Raw genomic sequence first — 22,249 nt, forward strand, 5'->3', positions numbered from 1 at the left:
AACATCGAGGCAATCAAGTTGTTAACAATCAAGACCCTCCCCCTATAGGACAACTGAGGCTGGATCCAAGTCCACCTAGACAATCGGGCACTGACCTTCTCGGTTAAACCCTCCCAGTTTTTGCTCAGGAAGCGGTCACTGCCTAGAAAGACACCTAGGCATTTTATCCCGTCTGTATTCCACTGCAGCCCTGCTGGTAATGTCGGCTTTTCTCTATTGTTCCACTCCCCCAGCAAGAGGCCCTCGGATTTTGACCAATTAACCTTTGCAGAGGAAGCTTGTTCGTATAAGGCCAATTTCTGTTTGAGAAAATGTACATCGTCTTGGGTTGTTATGAAAACCGTGACATCATCAGCGTATGCTGATAAGCTAACTGCAGTGGTGATCTTCCCTGAAAAGGTTAGCCCTGGGAGCCCCTGCCTGAGCTGAAATAAAAGTGGTTCAATGGCCAGGGAGTACAGCATCCCAGATAAGGGACAACCCTGTCTGATACCCCTCCTAACAGAGACAGGTCGGCTGAGTCCACCTCCTACCTTCAACAGAACACTGGCGCCGGAATACAACAACTTGATCCAGTTAACAAATTTATCCCCAAAACCAAAACCTTTAAGTGTTTGGAACAGATAGCAATGATCTATCCTGTCAAAAGCCTTCTCTTGATCTAAGGAAAGCAGGCCAACATCCAGCTCCTGGAGCTTAGATATGGCAATAATGTCACGTATCAAAAAAAGATTATCCTTAATTGTACGGTCAGGAACACAGTACGTCTGGCTGTAATGTACAACCGTGTCCATACACTGTTTGAGTCTATTCGAAAAGCATTTTGCAATGATCTTATAGTCAGTACACAACAATGAAACTGGCCTCCAGTTTTTTAGTAGGCCAAGATCTCCCTTTTTTGGTAGCAGTGTCAGGACAGCCCGTCTACAACTCAAAGGTAGAGTTCCAGAGTTCAAACATTCTCTAAAAACATCGTGTAAGTCTCGTCCAATTTGGGTCCAAAACGTCTTGTAGAACTCTGAAGGAAGTCCATCAACTCCAGAGGCTTTGCCACAGCTGAGCTGCTGAACCGCCGCAGACATCTCATCAAAGGAGACGGGGGACTCCAGCGAAGTCACCTGTGTTTCACCCAGCTGAGGCAGTCCCTCCAGTATCTCCCCCACACAGCCAGAGTCACAGGTCTCCGCACTGAACAGGCTGCTGTAGAAGTCTATGGCCAACTTCCTCATCTCTGATGGATCAGTTGTTGTTGCCCCACTGGGAAGTTTGAGGTGCATCATCACATTATTCTTTCTAATTTTCTTCTCGAGTTTAAAGAAAAAAGAAGTTGGAGCATCTATGTCTTTGATGGTGGCAAGTCGGGTCCTGATTAAAGCGCCCTTTGCCCTCTCATGTAGGAACCTACCTAAAGCCTTCCTCCTACTTTCCAAAGTGCTGCTGTCACCATCATGTCCAATAATTACTTCGCCTTCTAATATCCTAATTTCTCTCTCTAATTCATCAAGACAAAGTTTCTCCACACCGAGAGTGTGTTGTTTGTATTGCTGACAGAAAATCCTAATTTGTGTTTTTCCTACCTCCCACCATCGAGCTAAGCTCTCAAAATCCTTCTTCCTCAGCCCCCAATGACTCCAGAAGTCAGAGAAGAACTGACAGAAGGCTTTATCCTGCGTTAGCCGCACATCGAAGTGCCAGTGGGAACAGTGTCGAAATTGAACTTGTAAAGAAAAATCTGCCACTACTAAATGGTGATCTGAAAATCCCACAGGTGATATCGTGGACTTAATCAACCTGTTGTTGTATGTCTGATTGAGGTAAATCCTGTCCAACCTGGCTGCCCTCACACTACCCTCCGCAGCTTTTACCCATGTGTACTGCCTAACTGTTGGATTAAGTGTCCTCCAAACATCCGTAAGGTCGTTTTCTGCAACCACAGTGGACAGAAAAGAAGCTGACGGTGGATGGGGCTCTTCTGAGTTTCTGTCAACTGTAGGGTGTGTAGTGCAATTCCAGTCTCCTCCCACCACTATGATTGAGCCACTATTAAATTGTTTGAGTTTATCCCTCAGTTTGCTAAACGATCTCAAGCGACCAGTGCCTGTATTATAAGCATATACATTTATAAACACAAAGGGTATTTCTTGGATTGTTGCCTGAACTACCTGGATCCTGCCCTGCTCCACTTCACATGTCAAAACATTGGTCAAAAGGAGGCGCTGCGAAAAGAGAACAGCTACACCTGCACTAAAGTTGGTACCATGGCTCAAACAAGCCTGGCCTGCCCAACTCATTCCCCACTCTATCTCGTTGTCTGCGGAGCTGTGTGTTTCCTGTAGGAAGAGCACATCTATGTTCTTAGCTCTAATCAGCTCAGCTACCACACCTCGCTTAACTCTATCCCGTCCTCCGTTAGTATTTAGACTCCCTACTCACAAACCGTCCATTAAAAGAAGAGAGAAAAGGAAGGATAAGACAGTGAAACCTTTCCAAGAGAGAAAAACACCTTTTGTGTATCACCTTTATTTCAGTTTTGAACATTTAAAGGAACCTTCCCTCGCTTTTCTTTCCTGAGTTTCGTCAGAATCTTCTTCAGACGAAACCTCTTCTGCTTACTGAGCTCTTCATATCCAGCTGTTTTTCTAATTTTCATAACAGAACTAACAAACCTGTCCACATCCGAGAAGAAATCTGTTACATCCACAGACTGTCTGCCATAGGTTTCGTCAAGGAAATCATTAATCTCTTTCAATGAGTATGACTGCTGATCACCTTGCGACACAATATCGGCAAACTGAGATAGGCTATCATCCTCTAACATGTCCTTATCTTCATTTCCAGCGTTTTCACAGTGTGACTCACCTGCAGGAACCTGACTCTCAGCCTCGGCTGGGTGACTGTCTCCCGCTGGTTCTGTCTGTCCTTCGTCTCTGCTTACATCCGCATCCTGTGCTTCAGTACCACTCAAATTACCATCATTTACAGTATTGCTGTCCTTTTCAGTTGTTACATTTCCTTCCGTACCAGGTTGCGGATCACCGGTTACGGTATCTCCTGCCGCCTGCTGCGCAGTTTGCGGGCTACCGCCCTCAGCGGCGCCGTCAGGCTGTGGCTCGCCTGTACTGCTGCCCGCTGTGGGCTCCCTGTGCGGGCAGGATGAGCGTTTGTGGCCGACATCGCCGCACTCAAAACACTTCATGCTGCCAGAACTCGCGTACAAAGTGTAGAAGCCGTGTTCGTATTTGACCTTAAATGACACTTGTAGATGTTCTGAGGGATCATTCAAATACATGAAGGCCTGTCTCCGCAGGGAGTTAACATGCTGCAGTCTGGCGTCGCCACAACCCAGACGGACTGTTCTGAACCCGCCAGCAAACTTCCCGAAATGACCCAGTTCTTTCTCAATGAGCTCGTTCGGGATAAACGGAGGTACGCCTGACACGGTAACACGTGTCGACGGCACAAACAATGGCGAGACAGCTACAAACAAATCGTCTAGCACCAGGCCCCTCTCGACCAACAGGTGGACTAAACGCTCCTCTCGGAGAAAAGCCACCACGGCTTTATTCATCCGAGACCCGTAGGTGATGTTCTCATAGCCGACCTGTTCTCCTGCAGACAGGAGAACCTGTTCCACAGTGTACCGCGGGTCGACCACGACTCTAACCCCGTGTCTGATAGACAGGGGAGGCGAGCCCTCACCGGGGAGGGACGCCATATTGCACACCACCAACCTCCCACCAGCCACTCCAGTCACTTTCCAACAACCAACGACGAAGTAAAATTAAACTTCCCTCACATTACCATGTAGAGAAGAAAAGAAAAGAAAAGTGAAAGCAGTAGAGAACAAGTGAATTAATCCAAAAAACACGCTCAAGCTCATTCAACGCCCTCACTCACGCTGACGTACCCAACCTTCCCGCATGCAGAGAGAGAGAGAGAGAGAGAGAGAGAGAGAGAGAGAGAGAGAGAGAGAGAGAGAGAGAGAGAGAGAGAGAGAGAGAGAGAGAGAGAGAGAGAGAGAATCAGTCTGTGCGTGTTAAGGCGAGCTACAGTTACGGCTTGATTAGGCCATGTAATTGGACTACTGTCGTTGCCCCAGTATACAAGAACCGGGGGAGAATCGATTTATTGACAGAAGTATGTCCGACCTCGGTACGGCAGGTGGCAATATGCGCCCTTTCAGCTGGTGGCTATTGATTGATTGATTGGGCGGAACTTGTTTTTTTAAATTTCAAAAATATACATACAAGAATCAACATAACAGCAATGTACATACCACTTCCAACAGAAAACAAACTCACAGTAAACAAAACAGACTCCCGGTTGACCTACTGCGTCATGTACCAAACAAGCGACAAACAAGTTAGCAGGCCTGTAGCAGCGGGCCTGATTGAGGTGCTTCCCCCGAACACGGATTTGCTCGGGGATTTGCTCGGGGGTTCTTTTAAATCCCGCTTCATCCAAAATTTCCACCACTTTCTTAAATAGTTCGCCAGTCCGCGTTCTCCTTCCATCCATGTACTTTAGGATATTCAACTCCTTCAGCTGACACAACATAAAGGTTGTCTCCTCGTCCGTACAGAAAGGCGTGGTTCTCGCTCTAGCACTCGCCATGATGATACTGTTGATACTACGCTGTTCCACTTCCGGGCGAAAGGCCGCAGCGGGAACTCTGGATCATGCACAGAATGCCTAGGCCAGTTTGGAGCTGATTGAAGCGTATGCATGCCAGAGTAAATCCATCCCCTAAAGTCCGACTTCCAGAAATTCGATTTAGTACGATTTCAGTCGGACTAACACGTTTACATTTATTTTAAAAGTCCAGTTTTAGTCGGACTAACACAATAAATCCACTTTTTCTAACGTCATGTAAAGGTACTGAGTGAGAGAGAGAGAATCAGCAAGAGAGAGAGAACCAGCGACAGAGAGAGAGAGAGAGAGAGAGAGAGAGAGAGAGAGAGAGAGAGAGAGAGAGAGAGAGAGAGAGAGAGAGAGAGAGAGAGAGAGAGAGTTAAGCCATAATTTTTACAGAATACATCACTCAAGGTCAAGGGATGAGAAAGGGCTGCAGTTTGAGTCCAACCTTGTTCAATATCTACATCAATGAGTTGGTGGTGTTACTGGAACAATCTGCATCTCCTGGCCTCACCCTAAACAACACAGAAGTTAAACTCTTGCTCTATACAGATGACCTGGAGCTGCTGTCACCCACAGAACAAGGTCTCCAGCAGCATTTGGATCTGCCGGAGAAATACTGTCAGAACTGGGCCCTGGCAGTAAACTTAAAAAAAAAAGACAGAACTTCCAGAAGAAGCCCAGGTGTCAGAGAAGTAGACACCTATTTGCTCTAGGTAACACCGCCCTAGAGCACACATTAAACTATGATGACCTGGGACTGAGGGTCAGTGCCTCAGGAAGCTTGGGTCTGGCAGTGAATGCACTTAAAGGGAAAGCCCGAAGAGCTTTCTATGCAATAAAAAGAAAATTCTATAAATCAGACATCCCAATTAAAATCTGGTCCAAAATCTTTGACAGTGTCCTCCTACCCATTGCAGTATATGGAAGTGAAGTATGGGGTCCACTCAGTCAGCAAGACTACACTAGATGGGACCAACATCCAACAGAAGCCCTGCATGCAGAATTCTGTCGAAAATTGTTAAATGCACAAAGGAAAACACCAACAAATGCATGCAGGGCAGAATTAGGCCGTTTCCCATTGATAATAAATATCAAAACAGACCACTTACATTCTGGATGCACCTTAAATCAAGTCCCCACCACACACTGCAGTTAAAAGCATTCCAAATCCAAGAGCTAAGAAAGAGTCCCCTCAGTCAGCTGGTTCTGAAACTAACTGACCCCGTAACCATTGACATAGATGAGTTTCAGACTAGCACTGCTAACCTACCACAGATTAGAGGAAACTACATCATCACACAATGCAACAACTCATACGTGGCACATTGGGACATAGAAACCAAATTACAACCCAAATTAGAATGTTATGGGGCCCTAAAAAGAGAACACAAACTGGCTGACTGTCTGTCCACTGTCAGAGACAGTCAGCACAGACACATCCTTACCAAGTACAGGCTCACTGACCACAGTCTAGACACTGAAAAGGACAGACACACAACACATCTTGGCTACCAAAAGAGCAGAGAATATGTGGTCACTGTATGGCAGGTGAGGTCGAGACAGAGATGCACTTCCTGCTAAATTGTGAGAAATTCCAGAACATAAGAGGAAAATACCAGGAGAACTTTGAAAACCAGATTCCAAATGTTCTACTCCTGGATGAGAAAGAACAATGGCCACTTATTTTAGGAGAGGACCAAAGGTCACACCTTGCGGCACAATATGTGTTAGAATGCCATAGCATAAGGGTCAGTGAGTGACCAAAACACTGTCAGTTACTGTCAGTTGCTGTTCAAGTGCTGTTCTATGTTTCTGCCAGTTCTATGTGTTCCTTTTTCCATTTTTTGTTTTGTTTAGTTCTCTGTTGACCTGTTTTGCTTTGGCAACATTGTAATTAATGCAATCATGCCAATAAAGCATCATTGAATTGAACTGAATTGAATTGAGAGACAATCGGTGAGCGAGAGAAAGCGAATCAGTGACAGACAGAGGGAGCGAGAGAGAGAGAGAGAGAGCGAGCAGAGGGAATATGTGGCGTGGCAGCTAATAAGGGGCTGGAGAGATATGGAGACAGAAAGGGGGAGAAGTACTGTGTAGAAAAAAGAAAAACAAGTGATTGGCCATTAGGAGCCCTAATCTGTCGTATGATTAAGGCAGCCACTTGCTGAAGTTCTAAACACATGCTGCTCATCTGCAGCCATCACATCCAGCATCACTGTCATTACAGCAAATACAGTCACCCCCAGTTATCATTATGTACCCTCACACACAGTAATACAGGATCATATTCATCATGTCATCATAATGCTATTTCCAGCTGGATGACACAGATTGGCATTATTCCATTATATTAATGAAATGTGTGTTAGATATGTGTCGCAGTGAGGGATAGAGGAATAGAGTTGAAGGAAATAGCTGAAGGAAAACACATCATGCACAGAGTCTGTTGTTGTTCTTTGTTACTGAACTACATTTCCCACCAAGTACCCCGGGAGCAACAAACCTAACCTCTTCAATGAGTAAAAGTTATTTTGTGGGAAGGAATGAACAAATTAGCCACGGACCATTAAATGGGCCAAATGAATGCTAGACTCAGAGATGGATTCTCTCGCCAAAATAAAAAAAGAAATCACGAGTGGGAGAGTGCATGGCTTGAAATGAAGGTGGTTCAGCTGGGTTGGCCCATATGTGAGTAATGGATGAATGGATAGATGGATGAATGACTGAATGAATGGATGGATGGATGAACGGAATGAATGAATGGACGGATGGATGGATGATGGATGGATGGTTGGATGAATGGATGGACAGATGGATGAATGAATAGATGGGTGGGTGGATGGATGGATGGATGGATAGATGAATAGATGGATGGGTGGATGACACAAACAGATACGAGCATTTGGATGTAAATGATTGAGTGATTTATAGCTGGATGACGGATTGAGGGTGATGACTACAGATAAATGAATGGATGGATGGGGGAAGTTGGAGATCTCACCTGTTGTTCAGTGTCTTCCTCATCACTGCTGATCTTCAGGTCATCCTCCAGCATTCTAACAGAGAGAGACATAGAAGTAGAGAGAGAGAGAGAGAGAGAGAGAGAGAGAGAGAGAGAGAGAGAGAGAGAGAGAGAGAGAGAGAGAGAGAGAGAGAGAGAGAGAGAGAGAGAGAATGGAAAATGTTATTAATGTCAGAATGTATTTTTGTCCAGTGTGGAACGTTCTCCATGAAATAGCTAAAAAAACAAAAAACAAAAAAAACAAGCGGAGCACCTCTGGTGGTCTGGTGGAGACCTGCACAGCAGAGGAGAAGAGAGCTGTTGGCTCAGCTGTGGGGAATGAGGAGGTGGGCAGTGGATGAAGCAGTCAGCCAACAAAGCTCAACCCAGATGTTCACCATTTAGAGCTTGGTGAGAAAAGACAGATTATTGTTTTACCTGAATTCTTTCTGTCTGACGACGGCTGCGCCACAGCCAAGAATTCCTTGGAAGCATAAAAAGCAGGACTTATGTTGGACGTTTCTCTGCGGCGGGACTGTGCAGGGTTGTTTTGGAGGGGACGAGCACGTCTCACTAGATAAAACACACACCTGTTCCCTCTGCTAGTTGTGTTTATTTTGCTGGGAGATCAGACATTTAGTGTGCGTGTGATTTGTAGTCAGATGTGCCTTTTTCTGGAATCATGAGACATCTCAAACATTTAATCTCGAGTCAAGCCAATTCTATTTGTGTAGCCCAATATCACAAAATACCAATTTGCCTCGAGGAGCTTTACGGCAACACAACATCCTGTCCTTAGACCCTCGCATCGGATAAGGAACAACTCCCTAAAAAAACCTTTAACAGGGAGGAAACGTAGGGAGAAACCTTGGGGAGAGCGACAGAGGAGGATCTCTCTCCAAAGATGGACAACGTGCAATGCGTCTCAGCCAATCTAAACCGGTTAATATAAAGGGGTGACTGGTCACGGGGAAGCATACCTGCAACGGATGGCTGTATGCAATGTAGCGAATTCGGGGGGCAGCCGGGAACCGCCGCAGCTGGGACGCGAACCCGGGTCTCCCGCACCACGGGTGACTATGTTAACCAGTCGACAATAGGGTCTGACCCGTTAGCCAAGGGCTTAGCGAGTCTAGTCATCCGTGGTCGTTACAGCATGTATGTAAGCTTGCCGAGACAGTCGACAGTAAACGGCCTACCTCAGGCCCAGATCCCTTCGCTTGCACCTTGGCAGACACCATTTCCACGCAGTGTGATTGTACTGTGCATGTTCATGAGTTTTACGGCTTTGTATAAATACTCCACACAAACCACTGTTACTTTAAGCCGGCGCTGCAACTGTTATGACAGCAGAATCCCCTAAAGGGATTTTTATTGCACTACAAACCACTTTTGTCAGTGCAAGCACTGCTAGAAAAACATTCCCCGGCGTCCCTGTGTATTCATACGGGACTGTCTGACTGCTGAATAGCCGACGCACAGAGAGGAATGGATGCAGATGCGGAGCATTGGGTAGCGTCTAGTGATGATAGATATAGGTGCGAGTGAATGAATAATGAAGCCATATTGCATTTCATCAACATGGACCAACAAGACCGAGGGAGATGCAGAGAGGAAGACGGAGATGATAATACTTGGGAAGCAAGGAAGAGGGACTGGCAAAGAGAGAGGAGACAGCAGAAAAAAGACATGGAAACATGTTCACAGACACATCATGGGTCAAGACATACAATATAATTTACAAGTTCTTTATCATGTAATAGAGTATAAATATTTTTTTGGGGGGAGGGGATTTTGAGATACTTTATTGATCTCCGTGGTGAAATTACGCTCTGCATTAGCCCATGCTAGCTGTGTAGCTAGGAGCAGTGGCAGCCGCCGTGCAGCACCCGGAGACCAGCTCCAGTTCTTCTTGCCATGCCTCAGTCAGGGGCACAGACAGGAGTATTAACCCTAACATGCGTGTCTTTTGATGGTGGGAGAAACCGGAGCACCCGGAGAAAACCCACCGCAGACATGGGGACAGCATGCAAACTCCACACAGGGGACGACCCCCCCGCCCAAGGTTGGACAACCCCGGGGTTCGAACCCAGGACCTTCTTGCTGTGAGGCAACAGCGCTAACCACTGCACCACCATTATTAAGTCTGTAATCTATACCTCCACCCAGACTATACCCAGACTGTTTTCCCGTTCAGTCAAAACATTAAAACCACCTGCCTAATATTGTGTAGGTCCCCCTCGTGCCACCAAAGTCGCTCTGACTTGCTGAGGCATGGACTCCTCAAGACCTCTGAAGGTGTCCTCTGGTATCTGCCACCAAGACGTTAGCAGCAGATCCTTTAAGTCGTATAAGTTGGGAGGTGGGGCCTCCATGGATTGGACTTGTTTTTCCAGCACATCCCACAGATGTTCGGTCAGATTGAGAGCTGGGGAATACGGAGGCCAAGGCAACACCTTGACCTCTTTGTCATGTTCCTCAAACCTTTCCTGAACAATGTGTGCAGTGTGGCAGGACACATTATCCTGCTGAAAGAGGCCCCTGCCATCAGGGAATACTGCTACCATGAAGGGGTGTGCCTGGTCTGTAACGATGTTTAGGGAGGTGGTACATGTCAAAGTAGCATCCACATGAATGCCAGGATCCAAGGTTTCCCAGCAGAACATTGCCCAGAGCATCACACTGCCTCCACCAGCTTACCTCCTTCCCATAGTGCATCCTGGTGCCACCTCTACCCCAGGTAAATGACGCACACACACCTGGCCGTCCATGTGATGCAAAAGAAAACATGATTCATCAGACCAGGCCACCTGCTTCCACTGCTCCATGGTCCAGTTCTGACCTCACGTGTCCATTGTAGGTGCTTTCGGCAGTGGACGGGGGTCATCATGGGCACTCTGACTGGTCTGCGGCTACACAAGCCCATACACAGCAAGCTGTGATGCACTGTGTGTTCTGACACCTGTCTATCATAGCCAGCATGAACTTTTTCAGCAATTTGAGCTACAGCGGCTCTTCTGTGGGATGTAATGAGGTAATCATGTTATTCACATCACCTGACAGTGGTTTCAACGTTTTGGCTGATCAGTTTAAATAGCACTTTTCTAATGTCAACAGCCACTCAAAGTGCTTTACAATCAATACACATTCACCTCACATTCACCCATGCACACACTCATACACCCATGCCGGTGTCAACCACTCAAGGTAAAGACCAGCTCATCAGGAGCAGTTCGGGGTTCAGTGCCTTTGCTAAGTAATACCTGAGCAAGACACCTGTCATGTTACTGTGTTGGAATTACACCTGAATGAAACTAATAAAAAATGCAAATTATAAGATTGCAAGTGTGTTGTGAGGGGCCATGTGGTATTGCAATTCGGTCTTTCAGAAGAAGGAAGTAGAGTGAACTAAAGTGTGAGGTTCGATTTCAGGCTTTAGGAGAAAGTCCAATGACTTTCTCCTAAAGTTACAAATAAGGAAAACCTGCTTTTAGACAGGGATTTATAATTATATTCAAAACTTTTGGGTTTTTTGCTTAGTTTTATAGAAATTCGTAGCCTAAATGCAGCGGCGGGAAGCAGAGCTGACATAGTGGACACTTCTTTCTCGATTCATGTCCTAAACACTATTTTCCATCATTACCTCTCATTGCGTTGGTTTATGAAGGTTGTCGTTATTTTGCAGTTGTTTTGTTAGGAAAGAAAACACCAGAGCATGAAAGGTTCTTTGCTTTGACGCTGTACTCTAGCCTCTTAGCAGCAGAGTGAATAGAAGTACTATAGGCAGCCCTGTTAAAACCACGCAGGACCCACCGGGGTGCACAGGGATGAACCTCTAACCTTGGCAGTGATAGTGCCATGGTCCACTGACCAAACTGTACACCTCCTCCTGAAGGTAAATCCTCCTCCCTTTGTGCCTCAGACTCACTCTGGGCATGGCAACAGTGACCAGGAGCCACAGCAGAGCTGACCCACCATTTGATCCGAGTCAACCACGGCTGCTACAGCTGTCACTGATGCTCAGAAGGGCAAGTCGTCACCGTTCACATTAAAGCTGCATCTACAACTTCTCTCACTATTTCCTCCATTTGATAGGTGATGACGATGTGGCGACTCTGCTGGAAATACCATCAACATCATAGCTGAACAGTATTGGGCTATAGATGGATATAGGAGGCAGACAGAAGTAGACCTGTTGGGCGTCCGGGTAACGTAGTGGTCTATTCCGTTGCCTACCAACACGGGGATCGCCGGTTCGAATCCCCGTGTTGCCTCCAGCTTGGTCGGGCGTCCCTTCAGACAGAACTGTACATGTCTGCGGGTGGGTATGTGTCCTGGTTGCTGCACTAGCGCCTCCTCTGGTCGGTCGGGGCAGAATAGCGTCCACCAGGGCAGAATAGCATTCCCCATTCCCAGATGAGCTCCTGCACATATCCCCCCCTGGTTTCCATGTTCCTTGGCCAGATTTTCTAGTGTATTCAGCTAAATGATCCAGTGTTTCATTAACTCTCATTCTACCAGTCTACCCCAACTCCCTGCCCAACACTATAGAGTCTTCACTGCCCAACGCCATTACAGAGCTCCAGCCTGTTTCCAGGAGAAAGCATGGTCATCGAGGTAGCCGGCAGTCTCCACTGCCCGGCGCTACTATGGAGGGCCAGCCTGTAACTTAGCCGTCGCCCGTCGATGCTCAGCGCGTTCCTGTTCCCTAGCGAGATTGGCTGCCTCTGATGACACCTGGCCTGTTGTCGAGCTGCCAGCTGCCTTTGCCTATGCCTGGCCTGGTCCCAAGCCATCGGACACACTTGCTGACATCCTACCTGACCTCCATCAGTCAGCTGTCTTCACAGATGCCCTGCCAGACCCCCAGTAGTCGGCCATCTGCACTGATCCCCAGGCGAACATCTCAGGAGATCAGACCGTCATCTTCACCATCACCCAATCTGACTTCCAGCTGCCTGAAGTAGTGGCGTCCTTGCTTTTTGGGTTCCTGGTTGACTGGTATCTGTGGTTTTCAAGGTTGCCTGGTTCCAGTCCTCCCAATAAGGCCAGCTTCCCACTTCCACAATTCCCTGGGGCACTGCCTTCTGAGTCTGCAGCAGCCCCACTTCTGTGTATTCCCTGAGGCCCTGCCTCCACAGTCAGCAGCAGTCTCCACTAGCCCAGGTCTCCGTGTCTCCAGTTCCTGTTCCCTCTGTCCCGGGGCCTCTGACCAGATTACTCTGCTTTCTGGCCTCCTGAGCAGTCCTGCCTACATTGCCAGCATCTAGGACATTGTCCAGAGCTGCTCCACCCCTCAGTCCTGCATCCTGGTCGCCCTCCAGATCGGTTGCACCCATTGGTCCAGCCCCTTAGGCCGCCCGCCCGAGATCCCGGCCCCATTTTTCAGCTCCCAGCCCACTTGCCCTGAATCCTTCCTCCAGACCCCCTCCACTCACCCTGTTCCATGTTCCTGATCGGCTTGTTGGGACGTCTGGAATCTGTTCCTTGAGGGGGGGATTGCTCCACGATATGCCCCAGTTCAGTCAACTCATCATAACCTCAGTCGTTGTCTGTTGTTTTTCCTGTGTTATTTTGATGTGTTTGCTTGCCTTGTAGTGTCAGTTCCTGCCCCTGGTTTTGTCATCATGATCCTGCCCCTGGTTTTGTCATCATCATCATGATTTTGTCATTTGTCAACCCTGTACGTCCCACACCTGTTCCTCATTCCCTGATTAGCTCCAGCACATATCCTCCCCGGGTTGCCATGTTCTTTGGCCAGATGGTCTTGTGTATTCAGCCAAGCGATCCAGCGTTTCATTAACTCTCGTTCTACCGGTCTACCCGTGTTTGAAGTCTTCTGCCTCTTTCCTCGACCTGGTTTTCCTTGCCTGCCTGTTATCGGATCTGTTCGCCCATTTGGACTGAAAACCCCGGTAACTAGAATGTGAGCTTTGAACCTATTTTGCGCGTTTGCCTGCCCCTTGTCTTGTTTTGCCTGTTTGCTACTTGTCTACCTGGTTGTCCGTCGGACTGATTTCCTGTGTACTGACCCCTGCCTGCCCTTGGCCATCAAACTGTTACCAAGGCCTCCCTGTCTGAGTCGTGCGTTTGGGTTCTCATCTGCCAGTTTCCCTGGGAAATGTTACACTGATTTAATGTTGCCTTGTGTTTTATCCTATCAAAGTGTTTACAGAACACGCCACTTGGGTATCGTGTCTTTCCATTTCAGAGTCAAGGCATATTCACCACATTTGTTTTGTCACAACTTGTTCTTTTTCTTTATCCTTCATAAAATCTGAGGACATGTTTCCCTTGGTATTTGAGAACTCTTCTTGGACACACTAATTTGTACTTTCCATTTCTTAAGTGACTGTTTAAACAATGCATCTTCATTATTTAACCTGTATTAGCTGTTTTGATACGTTTTTGAATATCTAAAAACTGTATTGCCTTTTGCTCATGAGCTTTGGGTAGTGACCGAAAGGGTGAGATCGCGGATACAAGCGGCTGAAATGAGTTTCCTCCGTAGGGTGTCTGGGCTCAGCCTTAGAGATAGGGTGAGGAGCTCGGACATCCGGAGGGAGCTCGGAGTAGAGCTGCTGCTCCTTCGCGTCGAAAGGAGCCAGTGTAGGTGGTTCGGGCATCTGATTAGGATGCCCCCTGGGCGCCTTCCTTTGGAGGTTTTCCAGGCACGGCCAACTGGTAGAAGACCCCGGGGTAGACCCAGAACTAGCTGGAGGGACTACATGTCCAATCTGGCCTGGCAACACCTTGGGATCTCACAGGAGGAGCTGGAGGGTGTTGCTGGGGAGAGGGACATCTGGAGTGCCCTATTTAGCTTGCTGCCACCGAAACCTGACCCCTGAGAAGTGGCTGAAGATGAATGAATGAATGAATGAATGAATGAATAATGAGTGAATGAATGAATAAATGAAGGTATTAGTTTTTTCTTTTTGGCAAGCTATTTGGGCTTTGAGCTGAATGTCTGAAAGGGTATCTGACAGTTTAGGTCTGATTAAAAACCCCCGAACTACCATCTGGCATTTTCCTTGCTAACTCTTAGCATTCAGTGGTCCAGTCTGTCCAAAATCCATTTTCTATCTAAATTTGTACTAAACGTTGTCGCCAACCAGCACTCACCAATCAAAACTACATCTTTGGGGAACATCATTTTGGCTTTAACAATGCAAAGCATAAAAACGGCCTTCGTTAAAGCACCATATGGTAGTATGACAGTCTTGGTTAAAGCATCATATGGTAGTATAAGTCTTCGTTAAAGCACCATATGGTAGTATGACAGTCTTGGTTAAAGCATCATATGGTAGTATGACAGTCTTGGTTAAAGCATCATATGGTAGTATAACAGTCTTCGTTAAAGCATCATATGGTAGTATAACAGTCTTCGTTAAAGCATCATATGGTAGTATAACAGTCTTCGTTAAAGCATCATATGGTAGTATGACAGTCTTGGTTAAAGCATCATATGGTAGTATAACAGTCTTCGTTAAAGCATCATATGGTAGTATGACAGTCTTGGTTAAAGCATCATATGGTAGTATAACAGTCTTCGTTAAAGCATCATATGGTAGTATGACAGTCTTGGTTAAAGCATCATATGGTAGTATAACAGTCTTCGTTAAAGCATCATATGGTAGTATGACAGTCTTGGTTAAAGCATCATATGGTAGTATGACAATCTTTGTTAAAGCACCATATGGTAGTCTAGCAGTCTGTGGTGAATTTTGTAAGGTGGGTGTTGTAATCCCTCCAGATCTCAGACCTGAAGATCTCAACTCGTATGTGGAGTGAATCTGACAACACATCCCAGTGTGAAAAAGCAGACATGCAAGTTGACTTGTCCTCGCAACACAACTATGAAGAAGTTTCCATATGCACCGGTGTGCTCTAGTAGTTTTCCACCTTGTCTAAAAGTAGAAAAATGGCCCTTCAAACATAAGAAATCATGAATACCAGGTGTTTTATTCTAGTAATAAGTGAATAAACCTTACCAATGGAAGTAGTGGAAACACACTTGTTAGCTAGATGCACCGTCTCACACAGACGAGTCCGTGTAGCTCCAGGACATGCTGCTTGTTGGTGACTGTCTTACATTAAGTGAAATATCTCATTACACTTCATACAAGACCCAACAAGCAGCATGACCTGGAGCTACACTGACTCGTATTAAATATCTTATTTCTTACTTGTGCAGGGCCATTACAGCCAGCAACTCTAGCTACTATCCAGCAGTTTTTTTTTGTATTTGCATATTTGTGTGTGGCTGTGTATGTGTGTGTGTGTGTGTGTGTTTGTTACTCACGACTTCTGCGGTGCAGCTGGTGGTTTAGCAACAGGCTTGCTAGCTGATGCAGCGCAGCGCTCTGCAACACAAACATACAGACAGACACACAGACAGACACACAAACAGACAGACAGGCCACTAGAACATCACTCTTAATACACGTCTGTGTGTGTGTGTGTGTGTGTGTGTGTGTGTGTGTGTGTGTGTGTGTGTGTAGTGATGATTGGAAGGGAGCCAGTTTGTAATCATGTAGATGTGAATTACTGTTGTCATGCTGCAAAACGGGGCCACCCTGTTGAAATACCATTTAGTGTGTATGGTTGTGTGATAGTGTGTATGGGTGTGTGTGATAGTGTGTATGGGTGTGTGTGATAGTGTGTATGGGTGTGTGATAGTGTGTATGGGTGTGTGATAGTGTGTATGGGTTTGTGTGATAGTGTGTATGGGTGTGTGATAGTGTGTATGGGTTTGTGTGATAGTGTGTATGGGTGTGTGATAGTGTGTATGGGTGTGTGTGATAGTGTGTATGGGTGTGTGATAGTGTGTATGGGTGTGTGTGATAGTGTGTATAGGTGTGTGTGATAGTGTGTATGGGTGTGTGTGATAGTGTGTGTGGGTGTGTGATAGTGTGTATGGATGTATGATAGTGTGTATGGGTGTGTGTGATAGTGTGTGTGGGTGTGTGATGTGTGATAGTGTGTATGGGTGTGTGATAGTGTGTATGGGTGTGTGTGATAGTGTGTATGGGTGTGTGATAGTGTGTGTGGGTGTAGGTGATAGTGTGTGTGGGTGTGTGTGATCGTGTGTGTGGGTGTGTGATAGTGTGTGTGCTAGTGTGTATGGGTGTGTGATAGTGTTTGTGGGTGTGTGTGATAGTGTGTGATAGTGTGTGTGATAGTGTGTGTGGGTGTGTGTGATAGTGTGTATGGGTGTGTGATAGTGTGTATGGGTGTGTAATAGTGTGTATGGGTGTGTGATAGTGTGTGTGGGTGTGTGTGATAGTGTGTGTGGGTGTGTGTGATAGTGTGTGTGGGTGTGTGATAGTGTGTATGGGTGTGTGTGATAGTGTGTGGGTGTGTGTGATCGTGTGTATGGGTGTGTGTGATAGTGTGTGTGGGTGTGTGATAGTGTGTATGGGTGTGTGTGATAGTGTGTATGGGTGTGTGATAGTGTGTATGGGTGTGTGATAGTGTGTATGGGTTTGTGTATGGGTTTGTGTGATAGTGTGTATGGGTGTGTGATAGTGTGTGTGGGTGTGTGTGACAGTGTGTATGGGTGTGTGTGATAGTGTGTGCAGGTGTGTGATAGTGTGTATGGGTGTGTGATAGTGTGTATGGGTTTGTGTGATAGTGTGTATGGGTGTGTGATAGTGTGTATGGGTTTGTGTGATAGTGTGTATGGGTGTGTGATAGTGTGTATGGGTGTGTGTGATAGTGTGTATGGGTGTGTGATAGTGTGTATGGGTGTGTGTGATAGTGTGTATAGGTGTGTGTGATAGTGTGTATGGGTGTGTGTGATAGTGTGTGTGGGTGTGTGATATTGTGTATCGGGGTGTGTGATAGTGTGTATGGGTGTGTGTGATAGTGTGTGTGGGTGTGTGATATTGTGTATCGGGGTGTGTGATAGTGTGTATGGGTGTGTGTGATAGTGTGTGTGGGTGCATGCATGTAACCCATCTTATTGTATAGCAGCAGTGGGCAGCTGCAGCATCCGGGGACCAACTCCAGTCCTTCTTCCCACTGCCTTGCTCAGGGGCACAGGCAGGAGTATTAACCCTAACATGCATGTCTTTATGATGGTGGGAGGAAACCGGAGCACCCGGAGGAAACCCACACGGACATGAGGAGAACATGCAAACTCCACACAGAAAGGACCCGGGGCGGCCTGGGGTTCGAACCCAGGACCTTCTTGGTGTGAGGCAGCAGTGCTGACCACTGGGCCACCACGCTGCCCCCTACAGCTGTATTTATCCTGCGAGACTGGACCGCCATGTTTTAACCTTTACCTGGTTTTGAACCTGTAGCTGCCAGAAGAGGCAGTAAGATAGACTGGGGGTTGGTTAGTCTTTAACAAAAGAGCACGTTGTCTCAGACGGGCTTTCAATAGTGTAGTACCAACAGCAGGAGGAGTCAGGACTGGGTCCTCCTCACAATCAGGTCTTAATGCTGCTGGTTTAACCCGAGGTGAGCCAGTGTAGAAAACACAGCGTCACAAGTGTGCCAAACAGAACCGGAATTCCCAGGAACGGGTTGTGGATGTGGAACCTCCCATGTTCGAGCACTGCATCGGGATACAACCCCATCTTACCTTCTAAGTGATGAGAGAGCAACAGCCCTACACGCCGGGTTCCACGTGACCACTGATGATGATGACCCATCTGCAGTGTCTCAGATCACTGAAGAGGTGCAGATGAGGGTTCATGAGACGGTCCTGCAGACTGCAGTGTTGTGTGTCGGTACTACACTGAACCAGGAGTAGAGCGTATCAGCTCATACTCTTCCCTTTCTTTTCATTTCACATCCTTCACATCCATCCGACCAAGCAGGAGGTAACGCAGGGATTTGAACCGGTGATCCCCGTGTTGGTAGGCAACGGAACAGACCGCCATGCCGCCCGGATGCCCTTCTAGCGTGAGTTCTTACTCACAGACATTACTCATGAGTCCTAGAGAGGCTGTATAAGAGGAGTGCATGCCTGGGAGAGCAGTGTACTTACTCTGGGTGCTGTAGGGCGAGGGGACGTGCTGTGGCTCCTGGGGAGAGAGGGAGACAATAGAAAGGAAGGCTTGATGAATCAACCAAACCCACATCAGATCTGGTTTCTCAGGACCGCAGAATCACAGGGGCTCCAAGTCTTGTTTCATCTGTCCAAGTCGACCGGGTTCAAACTGCCACACTGACACCATTACTGACAGCATTACTGACAGCCTCACTGACAGCATTACTGACAGCCTCACTGACAGGATCACTGACAGCATTACTGACAGGATTACTGACAAGATTACTGACAGGATCACTGACAAGATTACTGACAGCATTACTGACAAGATTACTGACAGGATTACTGACAAGATTACTGGCAGGATCACTGACAAGATTACTGACAGCATTACTGACAAGATTACTGACAGCATTACTGACAGCCTTACTGACAGCATTACTGACAGCCTTACTGACAGGATTACTGACAGGATCACTGACAGCCTTACTGACAGCATTACTGACAGGATCACTGACAGCATTACTGACAGCCTTACTGACAGGATTACTGACAGCCTTACTGACAAGATTACTGACAGCCTTACTGACAGCATTACTGACAGGATCACTGACAGGATTACTGACAGGATCACTGACAGCCTTACTGACAGCATTAATGACAGGATCACTGACAGCATTACTGACAGCCTTACTGACAGGATTACTGACAGCCTTACTGACAGGATCACTGACATCATTACTGACAGCCTTACTGACAGCCTTACTGACAGCCTTACTGACAGGATTACTGACAGGATTACTGACAGCATTACTGACAGGATCACTGACAGCATTACTGACAGGATTACTGACAGGATCACTGACAGCATTACTGACAGGATCACTGACAGCATTACTGACAGCCTTAATGACAGGATTACTGACAGCCTTACTGACAGGATTACTGACAGGGTTACTGACAGCCTTACTGACAGCATTACTGACAGCCTTACTGACAGGATTACTGACAGCATTACTGACAGCCTTACTGACAGGATTACTGACAGGATCACTGACAGCATTACTGACAGCCTTACTGACAGCATTACTGACAAGATTACTGACAGCATTACTGACAGCCTTACTGACAGCATTACTGACAGGATTACTGACAGCCTTACCGACAGCATTACTGACAGGATCACTGACAGCCTTACTGACAGGATCACTGACAGCATTACTGACAGCCTTACTGACAGGATCACTGACAGCATTACTGACAGGATTACTGATAGCCTTACTGACAGGATCACTGACAGCCTTACTGACAGCATTACTGACAGGATTACTGACAGGATTACTGACTGGATCACTGACAGCATTACTGACAGCCTTACTGACAGGATTACTGACAGGATCACTGACATCATTACTGACAGCCTTACTGACAGCCTTACTGACAGCTTTACTGACAGGATTACTGACAGCCTTACTGACAGGATTACTGACAGCATTACTGACAGGATCACTGGCAGCATTACTGACAGCGTTACTGACAGGATTACTGACAGGATCACTGACAGCCTTACTGACAGCCTTACTGACAGCCTTACTGACAGCCTTACTGACAGGATTACTGACAGGATTACTGACAGCATTACTGACAGCCTTACTGACAGCATTACTGACAGCCTTACTGACAGGATCACTGACAGCATTACTGACAGGATCACTGACAGCCTTACTGACAGCATTACTGACAAACCAGCGACCCAAACCAGCGACCGGTTTCCAGTTAAGGGTCAGGTCAATCTGCAGGTGACCCTCGATGTGTACAAGTTCACACAGCCCACCGCAGACCGCCTCACACAGTAAAGACACAAGCCTGCTTGACTTTGAATTGGATTTGAGTTTTACTATTAGAATCCAAGAGGAACGTTAGTCGGTAATTCTTCCCCAAAGCTGTGTGTATTTATATATATATATATATATTTAAATACCAGATTACACAGACTGCATATAGTGGTACTGATGAGAGTGCTGCAAGAAGGGCTAGTGCTCATATTGGTCTTGCCATTCACACAGGAAGAGGTCTGCTAGATCTTATGAGCATGGCTAGGAAGTTCGTTTATGAAACAGTTTTATTTATTTATTTTTTTGCAATAGCAGGCCAGCAGTCTGCACACTAACCTTGTTGGGGATCGGGAACTTGGTCTGCTCAGACTTGCCAGGAGTATGTATGGCCGTGAGAGGAGGAGGCCAGGAATGGGTCATCTCCTAAACACACAAACACACAATTCATATTACTTCACACAGAAATGTTGATTTCTGTCTGCTTTGATGCGAGCTCAGTCACCCAGGCAAGGAAGTCACACAAAGTCGAACCAGTTCATTTGGACACAATGTTGTCATCATCACCTAAGTGACCTCTTCAGTCTCACCTGACTGCAGGGACCCCCACCCTTATAAACAATACAGTGACTGCAGGTGTCCCACCCTTATAAACAATACAGTGACTGCAGGTGTCCCCACCCTTATAAACAATACAGTGACTGCAGGTACCCCCACCCTTATAAACAATACAGTGACTGCAGGTGTCCCACCCTTATAAACAATACAGTGACTGCAGGTACCCCACCCTTATAAACAATACAGTGACTGCAGGTGTCCCCACCCTTATAAACAGTACAGTGACTGCAGGTACCCCCACCCTTATAAACAATACAGTGACTGCAGGGACCCCCACCCTCATAAGCAGTACAGTGACTGCAGGGACCCCCACCCTCATAAACAGTACAGTGACTGCGGGGACCCCCACCCTCACAAACAATACAGTGACTGCAGGTACCCCACCCTTATAAACAATACAGTGGCATGACCACTGAAACCAACGACCAGTTTCATATGCAAATATGGGCGTGACCATTAACTAGCGTTACAGTGGCCATGTGTACTATCCAGAGGATTGGGAAATAGTTGCAATCACAGCGCTGTAAGATGGTGACAGATGTACTCTTACCCCCCACCCACCCCCACCCCATCCCAGTTCAGGGATGCTCGTTCCCTCTTCACATAGATGGCCTCTTTGACTCCCCATTCAAACCAGCGTTCCTCCCTAAAAGTTCACACCCCTCCCCCTCTCCAGCCACAATACACAAGTACTCCCTGCCAGCCACTCCCTCCTCCTCACCAGACCCCCACCTGCACTCAGGATCTGTGTTGAGGATGTGCACCAGCTCTTCCAGAGACAGAAGACCAGGAAGGCACTGGGCCCGGATGGCGTGTCACCCTCCTGTCTTAAAGTCTGTGCTGACCAGCTGGCCTCCATTTTCACACTGATCTTCAACAGATCACTGGAGCTGTGTGAAGTCCCCTCCTGCTTCAAGAGCTCCACTATCATCCCGGTCCCCAGGAAACCCCGTATCACAGGCTTACACGACTACAGACCCATTGCCCTAACATCTGTGGTTCAAGAGACTGGTGTTAGCCCACCTGAAGGAAATCACAGGCCCCCTGCTCGACCCCCTGCAGCTTGCCTACCAAGCAAACAGGTCAGTGGAGGATGCAGTCAACATGGGACTGCACTACATCGTCGAACACCTCGACTCCCTGGGGACACATGCAAGG

At 47.1% G+C, this 22,249-nt stretch overlaps 1 protein-coding gene across 1 annotated transcript in view; it reads right to left on the reverse strand.

The window, feature by feature from the left end:
- aff2 (AF4/FMR2 family, member 2) overlaps positions 1 to 22,249 on the reverse strand; it is a 238,501-nt gene that overhangs the window by 110,971 nt on the left and 105,281 nt on the right. Inside the window, exons 5-8 of the mRNA XM_056277911.1 lie at positions 20,813 to 20,899; positions 18,639 to 18,675; positions 15,942 to 16,002; positions 7,640 to 7,694 (exon numbers count right to left, since the gene is read on the reverse strand). Coding sequence (XP_056133886.1) covers positions 7,640 to 7,694; positions 15,942 to 16,002; positions 18,639 to 18,675; positions 20,813 to 20,899 — 240 coding nt within the window. The remainder of the gene's footprint in view (positions 1 to 7,639; positions 7,695 to 15,941; positions 16,003 to 18,638; positions 18,676 to 20,812; positions 20,900 to 22,249) is intronic.

Source organism: Lampris incognitus, chromosome 1 (assembly GCF_029633865.1).
Source record: "Lampris incognitus isolate fLamInc1 chromosome 1, fLamInc1.hap2, whole genome shotgun sequence".
In the NCBI taxonomy this organism is placed as follows: Eukaryota; Metazoa; Chordata; class Actinopteri; order Lampriformes; family Lampridae; genus Lampris; species Lampris incognitus.